The following is a 25,809-nucleotide window of genomic DNA, read 5'->3' as shown; positions in this document are numbered from 1 at the left end:
AAAAATAGCATAAGGATTTCCAAAGCATTTTATTATTTTGACATCAGCCACAAAAATCACAAACATATAAATGCAGCAAATAAGCAGGTACACATTCCCAGTATTCACCAGTACTCGTATAATTGTAGACTGTAGAATAGTAACAGAGGCAAAGTACTGGCTGGTAAACACAAGGTGGCGCTGTTCTATAAGGCTTTCCCACACCTAACGGTAAAGAGAACGGTTCAAGAACCCAAAACAAAAAGATGATACTTTTCCAGAACAGCCCCAAATATGAAAGTAAAGTCTGATTACAGCGGTTTGTGGTGCACCATCCTGAGTCAGGTTTTATAAATCTACTTCTCTACCTCACAGGATGCTTCTGTAGAATTTTCCAATAATCCTGGTAGACGCTGACACTTGTAACGCAACATCGAGAGAACAAGAACACACTCATATACTTGCCGAGACCACCCATGGCACGGGATGTCACGGGAAAACTTGTGGTACTGGGAATTCTCCCCCAATCACAAGCCTGTTAATGGTTTACTGGTCCCATCTGATTGGTCTCATCCAGACTGTGCCTGTATCTCTCTCTTCCTGGCCAGCAGGGTGCGGTATTGCCTCCGGGTCTCATCGATGCTGCTCTGCAGTGAGGTCACCTCAGCAGTCAGGGCGACACCTGGAGATGACGGCAGAAACAGTGAGCCTCCCTTGGCTCGGCAGCATTCACACAATGACTTGTTATATGTGCCAACAACTGACCTTGGCGGAATGTGGTCTGTGCTTGGCGTAAACTCTGAGGGACCAGAACCCCGAACCAGCGCAGTGGGTCGTGAGAGGGCGGTGGTCTCGGCTTCTCGGATGTAGGGGGTTTGTGTGTCTCTGAGGTTCCCCGATGCCTCAGCACTGGGATAGAATAGAAAAACATTGATTAGTTTAAATAAAAGGGTTATTCTTTATCCCTGATTAAATTAATTTCGATTTGTCCCTCACTGAACCCTCCTATATCTCATACTTTATTTCTCTTCCAATCCTGGTTGTCCCTTTATTTTAATTCTAGGACAGCAACCATGTGATCTCTCCGCATCACCAGACTCCTCCCTCTTCTCTTCCTCCTCCAGTTTTCATCCCTAATCCCCTGATGTCCCGATCATCCTGTTACTTCTCCGGCCCACCTTTCCCTCCCTGCCAGCAGCGTTCATTTTGGCAAGGATTTCTTATTACGTTTTAGTCTTAAGGTGCCCACGCACAGTGCTATGTACTCCCGCGTACATCATATCGCAAGGTACAAAAAGTAAGTGCAGCCTGTACTTTTTGGACTAGGCCGCATCGCATCTAGTATATCGCATGTGTTTTGAATTAGATGCGATGCAGTCCAAAACACACGGTGTAGGGGCGGCATTAGTCACTTTCTTAACCCTTTGAGTGCTAACATTGCTGTGAGCGATCCTAAAAATAGCCGCTAAAAACGCCAGTGTCGCTCACAGCGACTGTTCTTTTAGTATAAGTAAATACAAATCCGGCCACGTCTATGAATTGACGTTTAAATAAATATAGCACCCAAAAAAAAAAAAAAAAAGAACAGTTGCTGTGATCGGCGCTGATATTTTTAGAGGATCTCTCACAGCAACTGTGACACTCAAGGGTTAAAGGTTGACTAAATTAAAGGTCACTTTTTTTTTCCCTCTTAGTCAAGATTTAGTTAGTGGATCTTGACTAACATTTTAGACAATGGTTTAGTCATAGCTGTGCAGTTTAATGATACTGTAATTGACAAAGCTACATAAACTGGCTGAATCTGTACCTGCCTACGCTCAATTGTTCCCCTCCCCCCCTCCCCTTCTTCTCCGTGTACAGACAAGTGTCATAACTATTACCTCTGAGACCGTATATATACACATCTCTGGCCCTACATGAATGGGCTTGTTCTACAAACTCACCCTGATCTCCTGCTCCCACATCCTCCACCTCTAGAAGATCCTCCGCTGGTAGATCCTCTAACTGACCAGGCTCAATGCGTTCAACATGGAAAGACCTCACACCATTCTCTGCGGTGCTGGATCACGCCAGATCAAGAAGAGAAGATCAAGTGTTAAGTGAGGGTTACCATTCCTCCCATGTAGTCTTTTCACATATAGGGGCTGATTCAGTCGGACGCAGTGAGAATGATTTAAGTGCAAATTTTGATCCAAAAGACAGAAAGAAATGGAAGTGGGCACCTCAAATTTGTAAAAAAATAAGTCTGTGACAGATGTGACTGCAACAACAGACATGGCCGTGAAAATGGTCGACTCAGAATCAGAGAGAATATATACATACACACACATATATACAATATTTATTGAACTGGAAGTCTCACCTGTCCCGGACACAGACTGAAGCCACCATATCCTGTGTATACTGCAGAGAGGACACAAACTTATTCCCCATAGAATATCGAGACTGCGAGAGGAAGAACCAGCCCTGGGGTGAGAAAAATAGAAATAATTCACAGGTGTGGGCAAGTGACCTATTAAAGCGGACCCCACATTGAGGCAGCAGACATTTTCTCAGCCGAACCAACATCCAGCCTACCAATTTGCCTGGAGCTAATGATATCACTGTGACACGAGGCACCATTTGCCTGATACCTCAGAGAAGTCCCTTACTGCTAGTGGATTGGTAGGTTGCATTTACATGTAGATTTCCTTTGACCGGTTAACCTGTATAAACACTGGCTTCGATTACACGCACGTAGCCATCGCTTACCTTCTCGATGAGGCCATTCAGGCGCTCCCGCTTCTCCTGCAGGGTCTCCAGGTCTTCCATGAGTTGCAGGAGCAGCTGATCCAGCTTCTCGCAAACCTCGCTCAGCTTCTCTTCCGGAGCTGGGGCCATACTGTAGGTGAGAGAGGGTACAGGATGGCAGTGAGACCTACCCAGGGACAAGGGACCTACCTAGGGCTCCAGGACAACTCCTCTCTCCTACAGCCAGAATCTAGAGCACATAACACTTTCCCTTACATAATTTACATTGCTTCTGATTAAACCAACCAACCAGGCCTGTGTTACTGCAACTGTCTCCCCTTATCTGAGACCCTCAGTGAGGTATATAAGGTAAGTCACAGGTCATCAAGTCACATGGGTGTTCTTTTTTCCGCCTATAATCCTTAACTATTACCACTGCCCCCTCTACACCTAATACCCCACCAACTGCACTTATCCCCCAGGTGCACCCTTCTACTCACCTTCTGACATCTATTTTATCATGTGACCTCCTCTAACCCGGAAATCCTGCGTCTCATTGCCACTTCCGGGTGTGGCGCAGCACTGCGCCGCCATCTTTACTGAGGGCAGCTGCTCCCTTGCTCCGGATTGGTCAGTTGGAGAGATCATCATTATAGGGCTCCTTCCTCTCCACGTGTGGGTCCTCGGCAGCCGCTATCATGGTAAGTACTGGGGTACATTAGGGGGGGACTAGCTGGGTGTGTCGTACCACAGGGCCTCTGTGCCCTCCATCTAGTCACTGTACCCCGGTATAGTCCCGGCCCTGGGTATATAATCTGCACAGTGCTACTTCTGCCGGCTCGCAGTACCAGGGCTGTTCCTGGACTTCCCTGGTAATGTATGATTACCATCACCTGTGGTGACACCTTTCTTATAAATTACCTAACTCCCCACAGGTGATGGCAGTCATACATTACCAGGGAAGTCCTGGAACAGAGCTTTTTCTCCCTGAAGGAGGGGGTCAGTTAGGCAACCCTGTCTCAGTATCATGGATTATCAGGTATATATAGCAGCTATATATACACAGTACTACTTCTGCATCTTCCAGTATCATGGGTTATTAGGTAATATAGCTATATATATGCACAGTACTACTTCTGTAACTCCCAGTATGGTGGGTTATTATTAGGTATATAGCTATATTAGGTCTCCTTGCCTGGTGTTATTAGGTATACTGTAGATGCACAGTACTATTTCTGCCATAGGAAAAAAAAAAGGGGGTATGATATACTCCTCAATTGCGCTTTATAATATTTTAACATATGTATACATAAATATTATATGAATGTCTGTCGCACACTGCGCTCACAGCCTAAGCGGTAATCATGGAGATATATATACGATGTACTTTGTATCTCTGCTTTCCTTTTCAAAATATTTCTTCTTATACGATTCAAGATCCTCTTTGATCCTCAGTAATCAGTTATATGAGGAAAAGAAGAAAACAAAAAAAGTGTCATTTCATAAGGGAAAACAAGAATCTGGTTTGAAGTTCTATATTTATTAAGACGGCGGCATACCTTACTCACACAATGGTGACGTACGTTCCTCCTATAATGGTATCTTTTATTTCCTTTAAGGGTTATGTAGGGTACACACCAGGACGACATGCTCACGATGATGAGGAGTGAACGACACGCTCACGATGTGCACCGTGAGCAGTACCGATCTGATCGCGACCCGCACCCGGGTGTATGGTCGTGTCCAGATCCTACCTGCTGCAGGTAGGATCTCATTAAGACCGACCCACGGGGCCTCGCATCCGATCGGAATAGGATCACAACAGGACAGAAAAGGGCCCAATCACCACACAATCTACATCCAATCGGTCTGAATTGGATCTAGATTGATGTGATCGGACCCTTGTCGTCCTGGTGTGTACCGAGCCATAGATATGATAGCGTACCCAAACTCACGTGGTTCTAGATAGTTATCCTCATATAAAGGTATCTTTTATTCTGATCTCACAACCATATTCACCAATCACTGTGAGGAAGCAAGAAAATAGGGTGCGTACCCCAACTTACAGGTTCCAATGTAGCACCATGCTCATAAAGGTTTCTTTGTAGGTCCTAAACATTGTAACTTCGTTTTCCCACCGTACAGTGGTGGTGGACCCCAAAAAATGAAAGAGAGTAGGTATACTGAAAATGTTCTTCTTATTATTATTATTATTATTATTAAAAGTTTTTTTCACAACATATATGAAAAGGGAGACTCAATGATTAAAAGTGCCTATGCCAGGTACAGATGGAAAAAAAGGGGATAAACTTAACTTATTTTAGGGGGTCAGGTTCGGACTGACACCCCTGATTTAGAAGTACTGTAGATTCCAGGCAACCAGGCTCAGTGGTCAAAGAGGGCTCCCTTATTCTCCATAAACACGCTTCGACGGGTGTGGTACAGGGGTCCGACAGTCATTAGCCCGATGTCGGGATCCCGACTGCCCGGACTCAGACAGCATGACGAGCGCAAAAAAGCCCCTTGCGGGCTCGCCACGCTGCGAGCCACCTATTCTATTCTCCCTCTATGGGGGTCGTGGACCTCCACGAGGGAAAATAGCGGGTGACTGTCGGGCACCCGCCTGTCTCGTTTTGACAGTCGGGATAATGACAGTCGGGTAAATGACTGTCGGGATCCCGACTGGCACCTGTTTCGACTTCTATTGTCTGTATCAAGGCACCTTGATACAGACAATAGAAGTCGAAACACTTTGGTGGAGAATAAGGGAGCCCTCTTTGACCACTGAGCCTGGTTGCCTGGAATCTACTTCTAAATCGGGTGTCAGTCCGAACCTGACCCCCTAAAATAAGTTAAGTTTATTACCTTTTTTCCATCTGTACCTGGCATAGGCACTTTTAATCGTTGAGTCTCCCTTTTCATATATGTTGTGAAAAAAACTTTTAATAATAAGAACATTTTTAGTATACCTACTCTTTAATTTTTTGGGGGTCCACCACCACTGTACGGTGGGCAAACGAAGTTACAAAGAAACCTTTATGAGCATGGTGCTACATTGGAACCTGTAAGTTGGGGTACGCACCCTATTTTCTTGCCTCCCCACAGTGATTGGTAAATATGGTTGCGGTATCAGAATAAAAGATACCTTTATATGAGGATAACTATCTAGAACCACGTGAGTTTGGGTACGCTATCACATCTAACCCTTAAAGGAAATAAAAGATACCATTATAGGAGGAACGTACGTCACCATTGTGTGAGTACGGTATGCCACCGTCTTAATAAATACAGAACTTCAAACCAGATTCTTGTTTTCCCTTATGAAATATGACACTTTTTTGTTCTTCTTTTCCTCATATAACTGATTACTGAGGATCTTGAATCGTATAAGAAGAAACATTTTGAAAAGGAAAGCAGAGATACAAAGAACTATGATATAAATTTCACTCTCCATGGTTAACGCTTAGTCTGTGAGCACAGTGTGCGACAGACATTCATATAATTTTTATGTATACATATGTTAAAATATTATAATATTGTAAGGCTCAATTGAGGAGTATATCATACCTTTTTTTTCCAATATAGTGGTAAGAGATTTGGCGATCTCTTTTTGATTTACTCCTTTTTAGCTGCTTGTGGCTCAGTCGAGATTGTCTTTTTTGTATATCTACTTCGGTCATACTCTGTAAGTCACCGTGCCTGGTGTTATTAGGTATACTGTTAGTACGGATGGTGGAATGGGTTCGATTCCCACCATGGCTCCTGTGCGGAGTTTGTATATTCTCCCCGTACTTGCATGGGTTTCCTCCAGGTACCCTGGTTTCCTCCCACAATCCAAAAATATACTGGTAGGTTAATTGGATCCTAACAAATTAACCCTAGAATGTGTATGTGCGTGTACATGTGGTAGGGAATATAGTTTGTAAGCTCCACTGGGGCAGGGACTGATGTAAAGCGCTGCGGAATCTGTGTGTGATATTTAAGAAACTGTAAATAAATAAATAATACTGTTTCTAGATGATTCATCGCACCCTAGGGGCGCTCTTCACACTGTCGTAAGGGGCTCCGCCCACTTAACATGAACGCCTTTAGTGTGTGAAATCTGGTTTGTATTATATGGAGGATTACCTGTATTGGTAAACATTTGATTGTGAAGAGGGTGTAGACTATTTTGTTGGTATGAACAGTGCTTACAGACGATGGGCCTCTGTGGTGTTGGTGTGGCGGGTTGCAGGGGTAATGCGGAATGGAGAGGGGCAGGTGCAGTGTTTTGGCAGGTGGATGTGGGGGTGCTGTGTGTCAGGAAAGGGGGGGGGGCTTTTTGTAATTGACGGGTAGGGGGGTGCGGGGGGTCGCAGTGAATCGCGGGGGGTTGACGCAATGACAGGAGGGGGGGTCAGGGGTGGGGAATCACGGTAGGGGGGGTCGTGGGGGGCACCGTGAACCGCGGGAGGGGGGGCCTGGGGGGTTGGTGCGAATCGTGGGAGGGGGGGGGTCGCGGGGTGCCGCGAATCGCGGGAGGGGGGGGGTGTCACGGGGTGGGGCCGCGAATTGCGGGGGGTGTGCTGCAAATCGCGGGAGGGGGGTCGCGGGGGGTGCAGCGAATCGCCACAAGAAAAAATCAACACAGAAAGGTCAACACATGTAAATGTTGACATAATTGTGGCACTTCATTGGTGTCCATGTCTACACATGAGAATGAATATGAAAACATTGAAAAAGTGAAAAATAAATCTTGTCAACCTTTTTCATTGTCGACCATAGCCGTGTCAGTGTTTTGCATGTGCCATTTAATCGTGGGGATGCCGTGAATGGGGGGGGGAGGTGCATACATCCCAACATGACCCTCTCCAGGAGGGACACATTGCTCTGTTTCTGGACTTTCTTCTTAATTTATGGATTACCATCACCTGTGCTTAAACACCTTTCTTATCAATTACCCTGTTTAAAACAGGTGGTGACAATCATAAATTAAGATGGAAGTCCACAAACAGAGCATTCTGTCCCTCCTGGAGAGGGTCATGTTGGGAGGTATGGAGGTGTGGGGCGCTCACCTGGTGTGTCTGGTGAGTAGTTGTGTCTTTGCTGTGTAACATGGAGAGGCAGAGGGTGTCTGGCACTGTCTGTGGGCTCACTGGGCTGGTTCTCTGTCATGTGAGTCAGAGGCTCCACCCAGCGTTATAGCTCCAGACACACTTTGAGTGACAGATGTAGCCAAATATATAAGAGATCTGCACAGTACTACTTCTGTCATACTCTGTGGGTCTCAGTATCTGGTGTTATTAGGTATATCTGCACAGTACTACTTCTGTCGTACTCTGTGAGTCTCAGTATGTGGTGTTATTAGGTATATCTGCACAGTACTACTTCTGTCATACTCTGTGAGTCTCCGTATCTGGTGTCATTAGGTATATCTGCACAGTACTACTTCTGTCATACTCTGTAGGTCTCAGTATCTGGTGTTGTTAGGTATATCTGCACAGTACTACTTCTGTCATACTCTGTGAGTCTCAGTATGTGGTGTTAGGTATATCTACACAGTACTACTTCTGTCATACTCTGTGAGTCTCAGTATGTGGTGTTATTAGGTATATCTGCACAGTACTACTTCTGTCATACTCTGTGAGTTTCAGTATGTGGTGTTAGGTATATCTGCACAGTACTACTTCTGTCATACTCTGTGAGTCTCAGTATGTGGTGTTATTAGGTATATCTGCACAGTGCTACTTCTGTCATACTCTGTGAGTCTCAGTATGTGGTGTTAGGTATATCTGCACAGTACTACTTCTGTCATACTCTGTGAGTCTCAGTATGTGGTGTTAGGTATATCTGCACAGTACTACTACTGTCATACTCTGAGTCTCAGTATCTGGTGTTATTAGGTATATCTGCACAGTACTACTTCTGTCATACTCTGTGAATCTCAGTATGTGGTGTTATTAGGTATATCTGCACAGTACTACTTCTGTCATACTCTGTGAGTCTCAGTATGTGGTGTTATTAGGTATATCTGCACAGTACTACTTCTGTCATAACTCTGTGAGTCTCAGTATGTGGTGTTATTAGGTATATCTGCACAGTACTACTTCTGTCATACTCTGTGAGTCTCAGTATGTGGTGTTAGGTATATCTGCACAGTACTACTTCTGTCATACTCTGTGAGTCTCAGTATGTGGTGTTAGGTATATCTGCACAGTACTACTTCTGTCATACTCTGTGAGTCTCAGTATGTGGTGTTATTAGGTATATCTGCACAGTACTACTTCTGTCATACTCTGTGAGTCTCCGTATCCGGTGTTATTAGGTATATCTGCATAGTACTACTTCTGTCATACTATGAGTCTCAGTATCTGGTGTTATTAGGTATATCTGCATAGTACTACTTCTGTCATACTCTGAGTCTCAGTATCTGGTGTTATTAGGTATATCTGCAAAGTACTACTTCTGTCATACTCTGTGAGTCTCAGTATCTGGTGTTATTAGGTATATCTGCACAGTACTACTTCTGTCATACTCTGTGAGTCTCCGTATCCGGTGTTATTAGGTATATCTGCATAGTACTACTTCTGTCATACTATGAGTCTCAGTATCTGGTGTTATTAGGTATATCTGCATAGCACTACTTCTGTCATACTCTGAGTCTCAGTATCTGGTGTTATTGGGTATATCTGCACAGTACTACTTCTGTCACACTCGTGGGTCTCAGTATGTGGTGTTATTAGGTATATCTGCACAGTACTACTTCTGTCACACTCTGTGAGTCTCCGTATCTGTTGTTATTAGGTATATCTGCACAGTACTACTTCTGTCATACTCTGTGAGTCTCAGTATCTGGTGTTATTAGGTATATCTGCACAGTACTACTTCTGTCATACTCTGTGAGTCTCCGTATCCGGTGTTGTTAGGTATATCTGCACAGTACTACTTCTGTCATACTCTGTGAGTCTCAGTATCTGGTGTTATTAGTTATATCTGCACAGTACAACTTCTGTCATACTCTGTGAGTCTCAGTATCTGGTGTTATTAGGTATATCTGCACAGTACTACTTCTGTCATACTCTGTGAGTCTCAGTATCTGGTGTTATTAGGTATATCTGCACAGTACTACTTCTGTCATACTCTGTGAGTCTCCGTATCCGGTGTTGTTAGGTATATCTGCACACAGTACTACTTCTGTCACACTCGGTGGGTCTCAGTATGTGGTGTTATTAGGTATATCTGCACAGTACTACTGTCACACTCGTGGGTCTCAGTATGTGGTGTTATTAGGTTTATCTGCACAGTACTACTTCTGTAACTCTCGGTGGGTCTCAGTATGTGGTGTTATTAGGTATATCTGCACAGTACTGCTTCTGTCACACTCGGTGGGTCTCAGTATGTGGTGTTATTAGGTATATCTGCACAGTACTACTTCTGTCATACTCTGTGAGTCTCAGTATCTGGTGTTATTAGGTATATCTGCACAGTACTACTTCTGTCATACTCGTGGGTCTCAGTATGTGGTGTTATTAGGTATATCTGCACAGTACTACTTCTGTCATACTCTGTGGGTCTCAGTATGTGGTGTTATTAGGTATATCTGCACAGTACTACTTCTGTCACACTCGTGGGTCTCAGTATGTGGTGTTATTAGGTATATACTATTAGACAACCAGCCTTATAAGTGATTGCCATAATTTCAGCACCTATTCCATGCCCCCCATGTGTTCCTCCCCGGAACAGCTAATAGGAGCGGGTTCCTGTTCCCCATTAGTAGGTGAAACAAGAGGGTCCTGAAAAGTGACGTTATAACAGTGCAGCTGCAGGCGCCATGTTGCTCTGCGTGATTCCTCATAGATTCCAGGGCAGGTTCTGCTGATGACAGTGTGTCGGCCTCGCCTGGAGTAACCAGCTGCATTGCAGATGTCTCCTATCTATGGGAGATGATCAGCACTCAGGGATGTCCGGATACTGGGATGAGCAAGCTGCTGGCACCAGCCCAGGTCTAATATATCTGTTCTCATCCTCCGTGCTGTCTGTTATGGGCTTAGTGAGGTCAGTCATAAACCTTATATACATGGTGCGAAGGTCCTGTGCAATGCGCGCTCCCATGGGGATCCCAGCGCACAGCACAAAGTCTGTGCAGCCTGTGCTATTTGAACTAGGTCCCGATCGCATGCAATGCGCACAGGAATATTGTACCGTGTATGGGCCTTATGTTCTAGTTCCTTGTGTCCCCCTACAGTGCGCCTGGTCACTTATAGAACGGCACAGTCCTGCTGCAGGGATGGGGGGGGGAGGAGAGTGGGTGCAGGAGCTGATGTAAGTAACTGTCGGTGCCTCACTCTCCGTCTCCTTTAGCTCCGCAGGGAGGCACGTCTCCGGAGGGAGTACCTCTACAGGAAAGCACAAGAGGCCAAACAGCACAGCATCGAGGACAAGAAACTTCGTCTGAAGCGGGCACTGGATGGTTTGTACAATGCTATGTATTAAAAGGCTGCAACTCACAAGTATGGGGGGGGGGGTGTTGCACAACTACATTCCTGTGCTAGGAACTAGTAGTTTGTGTGCATACATGAGGGGTGTCAGTACTGACGGTGCCGCCTTATATGTCCACAGAAAACCGGCTCATTCCCACCGAGATCCGCCGAGAAGCCCTGACGCTACAGAAGCAGCTGGAATTTGATGATGAGGGGGGTGAAGGTAAGAGAGACAGTAACTTATATTGGTTCCCTGACCAGCGGTCACTCTAGCTGGTGTGGAAATCCTAGGTCCAGCTTGCTGGACCCTGTAGTTCTACAGACCAGATGTGACACCTCTGACAGCCTCTACTAGACCATTGCACATATATATCTCCAGCCACTTACTACATTTAGCGTCTGATTTCTCACAGGGGTGTCCTCGCATATGGATGATGAGTACAAGTGGGCAGGAGTGGAAGACCCCAAAATCATGATCACAACATCCAGGGACCCCAGCTCCCGGCTGAAGATGTTTGCTAAGGTACGACATGTGTGGTTTATGTTCCCTGCCCAATCAGCTGTACAATATCCGCGCGGCCCCATAAGGTAGTGAGCACTTCTGTACGAATCTGACGGGGTGCTATTACCAGCTTTTAAACGCCGCGGCACTGTCAGATTGCCCCCATAATATCATATAATTGCTGTCTGCCATTACTACTGTGCTGTGCAGGCAGTGGATGTGTGATATAAACCCATATGAATAAATATACTAAGCATGTGTGTAATCTATGTAACATTTCTACCCTCTTTCCTTGTACACTATATGGGATAGCTGGTTTGGGTCACTTATACCCCGTTCTCACTGACGCAAAAACCCGGGTATTTCCCGGGGCAAGCTGAAAATTCCTGTGTCGCGTCTCTGTGTGAAAGGGTTTTTGTGAAATTCCCTGGGTGTTATGCCCCTGGTATTACACCCGGGTAATACACGGGTGTATGGCAGTATGATCAGCACAGACCCGTGTTTTTCACATAAAAACAAGCTCATTGGGGGATGTAATCATGTGATATGTGACATCATCTTTAGCCAGCCAATAAAAGCTGCTTTTAAACAGCCTATCACAACAATTTGTACAAATTTCCCAACACCCAATCAAAGCTGCTATTACATTCCACACACTTGTTGGAAGGCAGACCATGGAAAGCAGTGTGAAAGGGGCAGACACGGGAAATTCCCGGGTCTGAGGTGCAGCGTGAAAGGGGTCTGTTTTATAGAGATGTGTTCAGCATCCCAGTGCTTGATGTGCCGGCAGTACCAAACTGACGCTGTGATCCTGACTATCGCCGGCACTCGCCGTCAGAATGCCAACATAGGTGAGGATGTGTGGTTTAGGCACTAGCGAGCAAGGGTATGGTTGGGCCATGGAGAGGGAGGGTCAGGGTTGTGAGGACACGGGGAAGGTAAGTATACTTACCTGACCGGTCCGGATTCTCTCCATTGGGATACTAGTGACTGTATTCTGTCTGGTACCGTTAGGCTGGGTACATGTTTAGCCAACTGGAACGGTGTATCCACTAATGATCTTGTGCTTACACTGACCGATCCGCCCCGATATGTTTGGCTTTTGATTATGACCGCCCACTTGTGACGACATATTCCTCAACGGACTCCTAGCACGGTCAATTGCCTGGCCTTACAAATGTTGATAATAAACTCGGCAAGTCCGACTCAGAGTTCAAATGCCAACAATATTAAATATTTTCCATCTAATATAATTAGCACTTACATTTTTGGGGGTTAGATCCCGCATGAAGCGGCAACTACTGCTTAGTAACTATACCCCTTGGCCTCGGTGGTCGTCTATCCAACCCAACCCCTCGGTGAGTCTAGAACTCACTACTTTTTTATTACTCTGCAGGAGCTGAAGTTGGTGTTCCCCAATGCCCAGCGCATGAACAGGGGAAAGCACGAGGTTGGGTCACTGGTACAGGCCTGCCGCGCCAATGACGTCAGTGACCTTGTGGTCGTACATGAGCATCGGGGCATGCCAGGTGAGTGTTGCACATGTAGTGCTGCTCTTGTGACCGTTCCTAGCATTCAGAGCACAGGATTCTAATGCCCACCTGCCTTACAGATGGCCTGATTGTCTGTCACTTGCCTTTTGGGCCCACTGCGTACTTCACCCTGTGTAACGTCATCATGAGACATGATATACCAGACCTGGGTACGATGTCTGAGGCTTATCCACATCTTATCTTCCACAACTTCACCTCCCGGCTCGGACAGCGGGTAAGGCCGACAGTCTACTCTGCTGTATGCAACATGGTGGAGGGGGGACGGGATGGGACAGGGACTAAACACGTGCATTATGTTCTAGGTCTCCAACATCATGAAATATTTATTCCCGGTTCCCAAGGAAGAGAGCAAGAGAGTCATTACCTTTGCTAACCAAGATGACTACATCTCATTCAGGTGAGTGCCAGCTGCGGGCATAGTGCTGTCTGTGACGTGCAGGTATGAGTGCCAGCTGAGGGCATTCTGCTCTGTGTGACCTGGTATGTGCCAGCTGCAGGCAGAGTGCTCTGCCTGATGTACATGAGTTGGCTGCAGGCAGTGCCCTGCATGTGTGACGTGTAACTTACTAACTGGCATCCTCTGTGGCAGGCACCACGTTTACAAGAAGACTGATCACCGCAACATTGAGCTGTCCGAGGTGGGCCCTCGCTTTGATATGAAGTGTAAGTATGAAAGGAATAACTTTCTGCTGATAGTTAGTGACTTATCGGGCAACAAAAACAATGAACACATCACCCACCAGTACCCACTACATTGCTAGCGCCCTCCTGCTGTCTCTACATGCAGATGAAATTGGGGTCTCTGACAAAGCCAATGCTGCCGGATGCAGCATGGACTTAGCTGTTGCTGCTGACATCGACAGCGTTTGCCGAGTACACTTTGGCCCTTATTCAGAAATTTGTTCTCAAAATGGGCAAAACCAGCTGCACTGCAGGTGGGGCAGATGTAACATGTGCAGAGCGTTAAATTTGGGTGGGGTGTGTTGAAATTGAAATCTATATTGCAGTGTAAAAATAAAGCAGCCAGTATTTACCCTGCCCAGAAACAAAGTAACTCCCAAATCTAACTCTCTCTGCACATGTTACATCTGCCCCACCTGCAGTGCACATGGTTTTGTCCATTTTGAGAACAAATTTGTACTGCGATCAGATCTGAGTACGGGCCTTTTGTGTAGGGTGTATCCAGGAACGTTATCCTAAGGGGGTTTAGAGGGGGTCAGCTGTGACCTGATGCCTTAGATCAGACTGGACATGCTCTGAATATATCAGGATATGAAGACCAGAATAGTAACTGTTGGCACCCTGATTGGTCTGTCTGGATAGCTAGTGTGCGGCTAGGGAGGGTTATATTATATATAAAATACAATTACACTAGGACTGGTTTTTTTTCTCTTGTTCTGGCTGCAGCACCTGGTAAGCTACACCTACTAATCGGATGTTACCATTGCCCTGATCTGTCTGCCACTTGACTAGATAGACTAATACCCATTTCCTTGTTACAGTGTATATGATTAGACTGGGCACCCTGGAGAATGAGAATACCGCAGAGGTGGAGTGGCGCTGGCATCCGTATACCAACACTGCCAAGAAGAGGAAATACCTCAGCACTGAGTAGTGTGTCTTTGTCTGTGGTGTGTAAATAAAGTTTTCTTTTCTAGACTGGTGGCAGAACTTCATCCAAGCAGGGGGGTCACATATCAGGAACCAGCTGCAGTCTTCACATCCAACTCAGGTTTTCCTTCAGGTCCAAAATACACTTGGGTGTTTTTGCCCAGCAATGTAGTAGTAATTGCTGACTGAGGGATTACACAGGGGTGGATGGTTTCCCATAGCAGGAAGGTGATGGAGGAGTGTGTATCACCGCTGGGCAGGTTTGAGCCACAAGCAGTTCAAATGGCAAAAGTGAGCTTCTTTCAGCACTAAATCGCCCAGTGTGTATGGGCCTTTCGTCGTACACAGGTGACAGTCGTGACTGGGGCAGTATGTATCCCACCTGTTAATGGGAAAACCTCAGCACATAAGTTCTTGTGGGTGCTCACAATAACCACTTACCCAGGTGTAAGCTTAGGATAGGGTTGCTATAATAGGGGAGACCTGGATTACATCTTCTGTGGCTGATTAAAATAAAGTAATATGTCCACAGAACAGACAGCTTTTGTAGCGGTAAATGGATTAAAGCTTTTAAAAAAAGAGGTAATGGTACCCATAGCAACCAAATTCTATCATACCTCTATTGCATCCTGGAAAATGATAGACAGGAATCTGATTGGTTGCTATGGTAACCACCTCTTCCTTTTTAGAAGACTCAATACATTTGCCCCTCAGCATTGATGCACTGTTTCAACGCAGCCACATCCCAGTTACATCTCCACTCAGTATAGTGAGACACAGAGCAGTAGATGGAGCTTACACTCAGTATAGGGCTGGTATAAGTGTGCACTGATAATGACACTACTGTAACCCAGGGTGTGAGTGTAGCTGAGACTAATACCGCTTTCAGACCACACTCTAGACCCAGGTTATTATGGTGTCCTTGTGGCCCCAACACTGGTCGAGGTGCGGTCTAAAGGGCCACCTCAGGTCGAGCAACATGGGAGTTCAACCCTGGTAATGACCAAGGGTGAACAAGGCTCTGACCCGTGTCAAGTGGTGTGAAAGGGTGCCTGGGTCGAGCAACCCGGGTCCCGGTCAAAGTATAGAGGAGGCAGCATGTTTATGCTGCATTACTATTATTTTTTTTTTTTTATTAGTGTCGCACCTCAGTCACTTCCTGTCGGCCTCAGTCAGGCGATCACGATCTGTACACAAACACTATAATGAAGGCAGTTTTGTTCTGCTGTTATATTATTACTTACACCCTACTTGAACCAGGTGGAACTCACCACTTTATGCCCCTTTGGAGATCGCTTGTTGACTCTTTCATGAACTCATACGTTGCGTACAGATTGTATTTATCATAGTAAATGACTGCAGCATTTTATTATCACTTTGTTCTGTTTATTTGTGTCACTCTCATAAGGTCAGGCAGAACTGGCTATTATACAACAGTAGTAATTAATTAAACATTAAAACTTATCACGCAACAAGCATTTAGGATTTGTAACACTTTCCACCTCCTTAGTACTCCTCTCCCTCCTCCGCTTCCTCGTCCACGGAATCCACACCCACCTCCTCGTAATCCTTCTCCAATGCAGCCAGATCTTCCCGGGCCTCAGAGAACTCCCCCTCTTCCATCCCCTCCCCCACGTACCAGTGCACAAAGGCGCGCTTGGCGTACATGAGGTCGAACTTGTGATCGAGACGGGCCCAGGCCTCTGCGATGGCGGTGGTGTTACTGAGCATGCACACAGCACGCTGGACCTTGGCCAGATCGCCTCCTGGCACCACTGTTGGGGGCTGGTAGTTAATCCCGACCTGGAGGAAAAACATCATGGTTATAAAGGGTTGAGCCACAAAGTTACTCTGGGGTAATGGTAATTTCATCAGTTTTTACTATAATAAACTAACACATCAATAGCCTGCTATAAGCCCGTGGTGTTGGCTTCTGCTGAGGTGTGAGGTACAAGTTCCTGGCATGTGGTCAGGCTAAATTATGGATCCTCACAGCATGGGGACTATTTAGCAGATACCTTATACTCTGCCTGTTTATGTAAATGTTGTGATGGGCCCGGCCTGTTCGGACGCCTGCATTCCTCAGGCATGGCAGCAACACACGTACTTACTAGGACAATGTGTACCCAGCGGGCAGACATATCGGACCCTTGGTATACATTGAGTGATGTAATAAGAGGTGGGAGCGATTTATCACTCCTAGCTTAATTACATATGCCATGGGCGCTAGTATTATCCCCGTGATAGCTCAGGTCAACATCGCTGGTGAAAGCTGGCACCTGCAGATCCATGTGCCCGATTTGGCACATCGAAAATTTGAAATGACAAATCAGGCAGATTACTGCGATGTGGCATAATGTTAATAAGGGGCAGTAGAGTGTGGTATAATTGTGGGCTCTATGCAGCATAATGTGAATTACAGTATATAATGTAACAAAAGGTATATACAATATCTGCATACAGCCAGCACCCCAGCCGGAACACTAGTGTATAACTATAAAAAGTGCCCCATGGCCACCATGGATTAGATCAGTGTTTCTCAACCACTGTGCTGTGGCACACTAGTGTGCCTTGAGCTGTTCTCAAGTGTGCCCCCAGATCTAGAGATGCCCAAACCAGTTTACAGCCACCACGAGTTCAACTGTTATTTACTGGTCTCTTCTTTTCATGTAAAGGGCCAATGTACTTTATTTTTGTTACCTGTGGGGACCAGTGTGATTGTTTTTTATATGGGGGCCAATAGGTTGTATTTTTTTCCTGTGTGGGCCAATGTGTTTTGCCCTGTGGGGATCTCATGGTGTGCCTTGGCAATTTTAAAATCTTATTTAGTGTGCCGCAAGGTAAAAAGGTTGAAAATCACTGCATTAGATAAATGCAGAGATGTATCCCAGGGACTAACCTTGAATCCTGTAGGGCACCAGTCCACAAACTGGATTGTACGTTTTGTCTTAATGGTTGCTATGGCAGCATTGACATCCTTGGGCACCACGTCTCCCCTGTATAACATGCAGCAAGCCATGTATTTGCCGTGGCGAGGATCACACTTCACCATCTGGTTCGCAGGCTCGAAACAAGCATTGGTGATTTCGGCCACAGACAGTTGCTCGTGGTAGGCCTTCTCGGCGGAGATTACCGGGGCGTACGTGGCCAGTGGGAAGTGGATGCGAGGATAAGGAACCAAGTTGGTCTGGAATTCGGTGAGATCCACATTCAGAGCTCCATCGAACCTCAGGGAGGCGGTAATGGAAGACACAATCTGCCCGATCAGGCGGTTTAAATTTGTGTAGGTTGGACGTTCAATGTCCAGGTTCCGGCGGCAGATGTCATAGATGGCTTCGTTGTCCACCATGAAAGCACAATCGGAGTGCTCCAGGGTTGTGTGGGTGGTCAGGATGGAGTTGTAGGGCTCCACCACCGCTGTGGAGACTTGTGGTGCTGGGTAGATGGCAAACTCCAGCTTAGATTTCTTGCCGTAATCGACGGAAAGTCTCTCCATGAGAAGGGATGCGAATCCGGAGCCGGTGCCTCCACCGAAGCTGTGGAAGATAAAGAAGCCCTGTAGCCCTGTGCACTGGTCAGCCTGGGGAGAGAAGATAAACGTCATGCCACCGCTCGTACACTTTATTCCACTTCTAGCCAACCCTGCAACAATCTAGCCCTGGCTCCATACTCACCAGCTTACGAATACGGTCTAGAACCAAGTCAACAACTTCCTTCCCGATGGTGTAATGACCGCGAGCGTAGTTGTTGGCTGCGTCTTCCTTCCCGGTGATGAGCTGCTCGGGGTGGAAGAGCTGACGGTATGTCCCGGTGCGCACTTCATCTATACAGAAAAACATACACGTCATGCTACATCTGTGCGATAAATTCTCAGCTACATATCCATCAACCATCGATGATTCAAAATAAATGATTGTTTATGGTCGGTATAGAATAGTTTTGCCACCGATGGGGGAGTACCAGATCGTTTTCCTCCATCAACGTCCAGCTTAAAAAAAAATTGATGGAACGGAAGATATTAAATCCAATATATATTATACCCCATGTCATCACTTACCGACCACAGTGGGCTCCAAGTCCACAAAGACCGCCCTGGGGACATGCTTGCCAGCTCCAGTCTCACTGAAGAATGTGTTGAAGGAGTCGTCCCCGCCACCAATAGTTTTATCACTAGGCATCTGTCCATCTGGCTGAATGCCGTGCTCCAGGCAGTACAACTCCCAGCATGCATTGCCCATCTGGACGCCAGCCTGGCCAATGTGGACGGAAATACACTCACGCTGCAAAAAGAAAAGGCAGATTCTCAGGTTCCTTATTACAGAGTCTGACATACACAAGAGCTAGGGACGAATTTACAATAGACATACTTAGTCCAGTGTCTCAATACTACAATTACAATGTAGAACTTCCCTTATAGTTTCTTAAAAAAAACAAACAAAAAAAAAAGGCAAGTTCCCAATCTTCCACTGCATGCTAGCTCAGGGGCAGCAGATATTCAGGTGGTGAGCTCCAGGACTGGGATTGGTCCTGGAGGTAGCAACGCGCCCCCCCCCCCTTCCCTGTAGTGGTACCTAACATGGCCCCAATAGTTCCTCCTTACATGGGGTCACTTGCTGGTCTTTATTCTAATGTCAGCCAATCAGAATTATTTATTTACAGATTCTTATATAGCGCAGCAGATTCCGTTGCGCTTTACAATAGGAGACAGTGATAAATTAAACTGGGTAACAACAGACAGACTTGGAGGTAGGAATTCACATGAATGTTCTCTTGGCCTAGCTGCCAGTCACGGACCACAAAATTATAGCCCAGATATTTGTTTTATTTATTGTTTATTTACAGTTTCTTATATAGTGCAGCATATTCCATTGTGCTTTACAATTGGAAACAGTGATTAAACAATAATTATATTCTCTATCATGCCAAGACAATTGTACGAGGATCCCCTGGTCTGCCAGGCCAATATCAGACAAAATCTCATGCTACTGTCAGCCCCATCCCAATGTCATGCCTTCCTCGAAGGCAGGCACTGCCAGCCCCGCCTCGATCCCACGCCTTGCTCCACTGCCAGCTCCGTTCCAGTCTCACACCATACTCCACCGCAGCCCCGCCTCAATCTCACGCCTTGCTCCACTGCAGTTATTGCCAGCCCTGCCCCAATCTCACGCCTTACTCCACTGCCAGCCCTGACCCAGTCTCTCACCTTACTCACCTGCTAGCCCCGCCCGAGTATCGCGCCGAGCTCTGCCGCAGCCACGCCCCAATCCTGCCCCAATCACACGCCTTACTCCACCGCAGCCGTGCACCAATCACACGCCTTACTCCACCGCAGCCGTGCACCAATCACACGCCTTACTCCACCGCAGCCGTGCACCAATCACACGCCTTACTCCACCGCAGCCGTGCACCAATCACACGCCTTACTCCACCGCAGCCGTGCACCAATCACACGCCTTACTCCACCGCAGCCGTGCACCAATCACACGCCTTACTCCACCGCAGCCGTGCACCAATCACACGCCTTACTCCACCGCAGCCGTGCACTAATCTCACGCCTTACTCCACCGCAGCTAATGCCAGTCTTGTGGGTCCTAAGCGACATCCTCCATCGGCCCTAACAAGCAAGGCTAATGGGAGAGGTCGTTAGCAAGGGCGAGCGCAGCATGGTACAAACCAATGCTGCAGATGTCAGGCTGTGTGGATCCAGCTTTACTGTACAGCAGCCAACACCAGTCTGCCGTAGGGCATCACCAGGGACAAGAATCAGACTGAGAGCATCATGAGCAGACAAAGAGCATCATTTAGGACTGGGAGCAGACAGGGAGCACCATCAGGTACCGGGCACAAAATCAGTGGCTGGGAATTGACAGTCGCATCAGAGACCACGAGCAGACAAAGAGCAACAACAGGTATTTGGAGCATCATCAGGGACTGGACTGAGAGCATCAGGGGCCCAGAGCAAACCAGTAGCACCGACATGGACTAGGAGCAGACAATGAGCAATAACAGGGACTGGGAGCCTCATCTGGAACTATGAACATCCCCAGGTACCGGGAACAGACCAAGGACAGGGGACAATATCACCCACTGGGAATGGACAGAGATCATCATCAGGGACTGGGAGCAGACAAAGAGCACCAACAGGGAGCATCACCAGTGACCAGGCTGGACCCAGAGCACCACCATGACTAGGAGCCTCATCTGGAAATAAGACAGGAAACAACAGCAGGGACTGGTAATGGACAGAGCAGCATCAGAGACTAGGAGCAGACAAAGAGCATCAACAGGGACTGGGAGCCTCATCTAGGACTATGAACATCCCCAGGTACCGAGAACAGAAGGGAGAGGACCGCCCTAGGAATGGACAGAGAGCATCAATAGGGACTGAGAGCATCAATAGGGACTGGGAGCATCATCAGGGACCAAGAGAAGACAAAGAGCACCATCGGGGACAGGGAGTGTCATCAGGGACTGGGAATAGACAGAGCACCAACGGGTACTGGGAGCATCATCTGGGACTATGAACATCACCAGGGTATGAGAGCATCATCAGGGACTAAGAGCAGACAAAGAGCACCATCGGGGACAGGGAGTGTCATCAGGGACTGGGAATAGACAGAGCACCAACGGGTACTGGGAGCATCATCTGGGACTATGAACATCACCAGGGACTGAGAGCATCATCTGGGACCAGAAACAGACAAAGAGCACCATCAGGGACAGGGTGCGTCATCAGGGACAGGGAGCGTCATCAGGGAACAGGAGCACCGTCAAGAGACTGAGAGCATCCTCCAGGGACCGGGACCGGACACATAGCACCTCCGGGACAGGGAGCATCACCAGGGACAAGACAGAATCACCAGGGACAAGACAGAGAGCACCACTGGGACTGGGAGCATCATCAGAATCCGGACAAGAAGCACCATCACTGCCTGGGAACATCCCTGGGCACTGATGATGCTCCCGGTCTGTACCCGGTAACGGGCATTTACGGTTATTACGGTGCAAGAGGCCGCAGCCAATCACAGCGCAGCTCTGTATTCCCGCATCAGCCAATCACAGCGCAGTTCTGTATCCCGCTATCCGCCGATGACATATTGGCAATGTTTCCCCCGGTACCTGGGCCCAGACCTGCTGTCGGCAGTGTACGGGGCCCGGGGGTGATGTTGGGGAGAGAAGGGACCGCGGCCTTACCATGGTGATGCCGGTGGTCTGTCGCTACGTCGGGGATGCTGCGTTGATGTCGGCCTCGGCTGCTGCAGTCTGTGTGACGTCTGTTCCCTCCTTTGCTGCTGCTTCCAACTGCTGGCTGCCCCGCCTCCAACCGCACCCTACTCCCCCAGCCGCCCGCGCTCGGGCATGTGTCCCACCGCTCATTGGCTGAGTCTATGCTGGTGGGCGGAACCAGGACGCCTGTCAGTCATACTATACGGGGAGCTTCATAACGTCCATCTGCGCAGGTCCCGCCCACTGTGGTTGCGCTCTCATCCCGCATGATTCATGATTGGCTGCTGCCAGCCGCTGGTCACGGGACCTCGCGCGGGATGAAGCACTCATTGCGCACTGGACATAATGGTCCCTCATCATCACCACTGGGGAGTGGGGATGGACATCGGTATCCCGGCCACCGGCCACCATCAAATGATGGCTGGGAATCTTTCATTGTGATGGTAACTGACCATCGCATCAAAATAATTCAACATAAAAAAACTCATATGATTTGTGCATGCGCAAATATCTTTATCATGGCCATGCATGCACAGAAGCACTGCAGCATGGCTGTCCGGGGGGCAGGACCATCGAATCACCATCAAATGTTAACCATTTGATGGCTTCAAACATCAGAATGCTGCCATCAAATGCTAAAAGTACTGGCATCAAAAAAAATCATTAATGGTTATAAAACATGTGACATGTCCATCCCTAGTCACCCTCTCGCCAACGTCATCACATGACAGGCACTGAGTGAGGTGGTGCTGGGTAAGGTGGCGCTGGGTGAGGTGGTGTTGGGTGAGGTGGTACTGGATGAGGGGTAGATGTATGAAGCAGTGATAAGGGAGGGGAAGTGATAAAGTGCCTGGTACTTTATCACCGGCCAATCATCTCCTGACTGTTAAGTAAAGATGCCCATACACGTTGCGATAAGCAGTGTGCAATGCAACGCGTTATTGGGTGTATCAGAACGCACGCGTGCGATGCCTGGGCACCTTTACAGGCTGGGTTTAAAAAGGGACAGTTATGAGCTGATTGGCTGGTGATAAAGTACCAGGCACTTTATCACTTCTCCCCCCTTATCACTGCATCTCATCTACCGCTCTTAAATCGCGGGGGTTTTATTGTGTGGGGGTCTAATTGCAGTAGTCGTGGGGTGTATAATCACGGGGGCGGAACATGAGGGAGGCAGAAGATCCAATGTGGGGAGTAAGAGTGTCAGGCGCTATTGTGGCGGCGGTGGGGGGGAGCAAAGGGTTGCAGAGACAGTTGAGAGCACACACTGCTGCAGCACAAGAAATGCTGTCTACACTTACCACTCTCCAGTCCTCGGATATGCAGTCTGTGCTGGCTGATTACTCTTTAGTGGCCACGGCATCCCTGCTCCTTCTTTTATAAAGTAAAGGAGCAACTCACCCAAGAAAATGATAAAGGAAACATTTATAGGCAGCTTGTGGTGCCGCCCCCTAGTGGCCGGCGCCCATAGGTAAATGCCTAAAGCTGCCTAGTGGTGCTAATATAGCTATATACAGTGATACAACAAACTGGGTAAAAACAGACAGCCATGGAAGAAGCCCTGTAATCCTATAAATACTGTAGAGGCCTCATATCACAGGAAAAATGCTATCTCCAGATGGCGCTATTATTGCAGGGCTCCCCCCTGCTTTGCACTCTGAGAGCAGATTCCTGCTTGTACCTGGGAGATAACATATGTAGCCACTGGAAGATGTTGGCCAGGAATGAGCTCTGGATCTATGGGCATGTGGGGTAGTAACACTAATCGCTACGTCTATTATTATTATTATAATTTTATTTATACTCTACAGCAGGGGTGTCCAAACTTTTTTGCGACGAGGGCCAGATTTGGTGAAGTGTAAATGTGTGGGGGGCCGACCATTCAGCTTGACATTCTTTGAATCATTAATCACATCAGAATGGTCCCCCGGCCTGCCCCTTCACTGTATTTCCCCCAGCCTGCCCCCATTCACTGTATGTCCCCCAGCCTGCCCCTCCTTCACTGTATGACCCCCAGCCTGCCCCTCCTTCACTGTATGTTCCCCACTCTGCACCCATTCACCCTGTCCCCCAGCCTGCCCCCCTTCTCTTAATGTCCATCAGTGCCTCCATTCATTGTATGTCCCCAAGCCTGACCCTCCTTCACTGTATGACTCCCATTCACTGTATGACCCCCATTCACTATGTACCCAACTCTGCCCCCATTCACTGTATTTCCCCCAGCCTGCCCCTGCTCCCTCTTCTCTGAATGGCCATCACTGCCTCCATTCACTGTATGTCCCCCAGCCTGACCCTCCTTCACTGTATGTCCCCCACTCAGCCCCCATTGACTGTATGTCCCCCACTCTGCCCCCTCCCTTTTCTGTATGTTCCCCAGCCCCTTGTTTGAGCCAGAGGAAGGAGAGGCAAACAGGCACTGCAAGGACAGGAGATGCTTCAGCTCCCGCTGCTGCCCTCCTTCGCTCTGCATGTTACGGGAGCAAGCTTCCCCCTTGCTGCCCCCTCCCCAAACACTGCTGTCACTGTGATTGGGGAGTAGGGTGATATACGATTGCGCTCGCCGGGTCCCCACCATCAGTGTCCTGTGCTGTGCTTCCCACATCTGATGCTCTTCCCGCTTCCAGCTGGAGGCTGCGGTCCGATTGAAATGACAACACGGGCCGCATTTGGACATTCTACTGTCCTGTCCAAAATTATTATTATTTTTTGCTATAGTTATTTTCCATTGAGAAAACTGAAATGTTTACAGCAATAGGAGAGCTTGTTGCTGCAAGATATTACTATATAACATTAGTAACAATGTACATTGGGATGTTTTGCAAGTATTGATACTAACATTGCTGCCTGCAATATGGGAATCCTTGTGTGCAACTATATATTCTTTATGATATTTATTTTCTTCTCACTCAGCACAGTATAGATATATAATTAATGCAATACATTCCAAATGCAATTTGATCGTGTGTGAATTCATCACTAAGCATAAAAGGATGTTTATGGTGAATTGGATTAATATCCCATTTAAACCGCCACAAAAACCCGGGTTTTTCCCTTGTGGACCCGGGTCAGCGGCGGTATAAAAGGGATTAACTGGGGGCAGCCCAGTAGCTTACCTTGGTGTTGGGCTTGCCACCAGAACGACGGTCCTGGGATGTCATCTCCAAGCCCCGCCCCTGTTTACACTGCAGGACGGCACTGAATTGTGATCGGACCAAAATCCCAGATTCGACCTGGCTTGGAACCATGTTCCAAACCCCAGGTCGGATCCGGGATTTTGGTGTAAAAGGGGGTATTACTGTGAACACTCACTGTCTGCAACTTGTAGGCACTACCTAGTTGTTTTGTTTCCATACCAATATAGCATTAGCCAACCATTATAGACACCAGACACTGTAATGAAATACATTTGTTTAACTAAACAAGGATTTCTTCAACAAATTATTGCCCTAAGTCACTCACTAGCAACAGCAGCACACTATGGATGAGTGCACACCAGCACTGAAGACCCTGTGTGTGATTATGTGCTGCTTCTCTCTTTCCTGTCAGTTCTTCCCGCAGGGACTCCTGTGCAGCTACAGCAAATCACAGTGATTACAGAAAACCACTGTCCTTGCAAAGCAACTCGTCATTGAAACTCTGAAATGAATATAGCATGATGTAAACTGTGACTTCTGCAGCTGGGGGTATATTCTGATGAGTTATTGGCTCACCTAGTAAATCATTGTCTACACAAATCTGTGTATGAATG

General features: G+C 47.4%; 3 protein-coding genes across 3 annotated transcripts; 1 reads left to right on the top strand and 2 right to left on the bottom strand.

Moving 5' to 3' along the window:
- Positions 1-10: 10 nt before the first annotated feature.
- VMA22 (vacuolar ATPase assembly factor VMA22) lies at positions 11-3,329 on the bottom strand. The gene is made up of 6 exons (XM_083161319.1): positions 3,210-3,329; positions 2,731-2,860; positions 2,342-2,445; positions 1,923-2,038; positions 745-888; positions 11-661 (listed from the first exon to the last, which is right to left on the bottom strand). The coding sequence occupies exons 2-6, from the start codon at positions 2,857-2,859 to the stop codon at positions 549-551; spliced, it is 606 nt and encodes a 201-aa protein (XP_083017445.1). The 5' UTR covers position 2,860; positions 3,210-3,329; the 3' UTR covers positions 11-548.
- Positions 3,265-14,882, top strand: IMP4 (IMP U3 small nucleolar ribonucleoprotein 4). The gene is made up of 9 exons (XM_083161318.1): positions 3,265-3,410; positions 11,050-11,158; positions 11,308-11,391; positions 11,582-11,691; positions 13,067-13,199; positions 13,283-13,437; positions 13,526-13,620; positions 13,813-13,886; positions 14,726-14,882. The coding sequence occupies exons 1-9, from the start codon at positions 3,408-3,410 to the stop codon at positions 14,836-14,838; spliced, it is 876 nt and encodes a 291-aa protein (XP_083017444.1). The 5' UTR covers positions 3,265-3,407; the 3' UTR covers positions 14,839-14,882.
- Positions 14,883-16,198: 1,316 nt separating this feature from the next.
- On the bottom strand, positions 16,199-22,187 carry LOC146037276 (tubulin alpha-3 chain). The gene is made up of 5 exons (XM_083161317.1): positions 22,029-22,187; positions 18,892-19,114; positions 18,509-18,657; positions 17,734-18,414; positions 16,199-16,637 (listed from the first exon to the last, which is right to left on the bottom strand). The coding sequence occupies exons 1-5, from the start codon at positions 22,029-22,031 to the stop codon at positions 16,341-16,343; spliced, it is 1,353 nt and encodes a 450-aa protein (XP_083017443.1). The 5' UTR covers positions 22,032-22,187; the 3' UTR covers positions 16,199-16,340.
- Between the last annotated feature and the right edge of the window lie 3,622 nt (positions 22,188-25,809).

This window comes from Crinia signifera, chromosome 9 (assembly GCF_055691185.1).
Source record: "Crinia signifera chromosome 9, ASM5569118v1, whole genome shotgun sequence".
NCBI classification, from domain to species: Eukaryota; Metazoa; Chordata; class Amphibia; order Anura; family Myobatrachidae; genus Crinia; species Crinia signifera.
The sequence above is the reverse complement of the archived record's forward strand: the minus strand, read 5'-3'. Positions and strand labels throughout refer to the sequence as shown.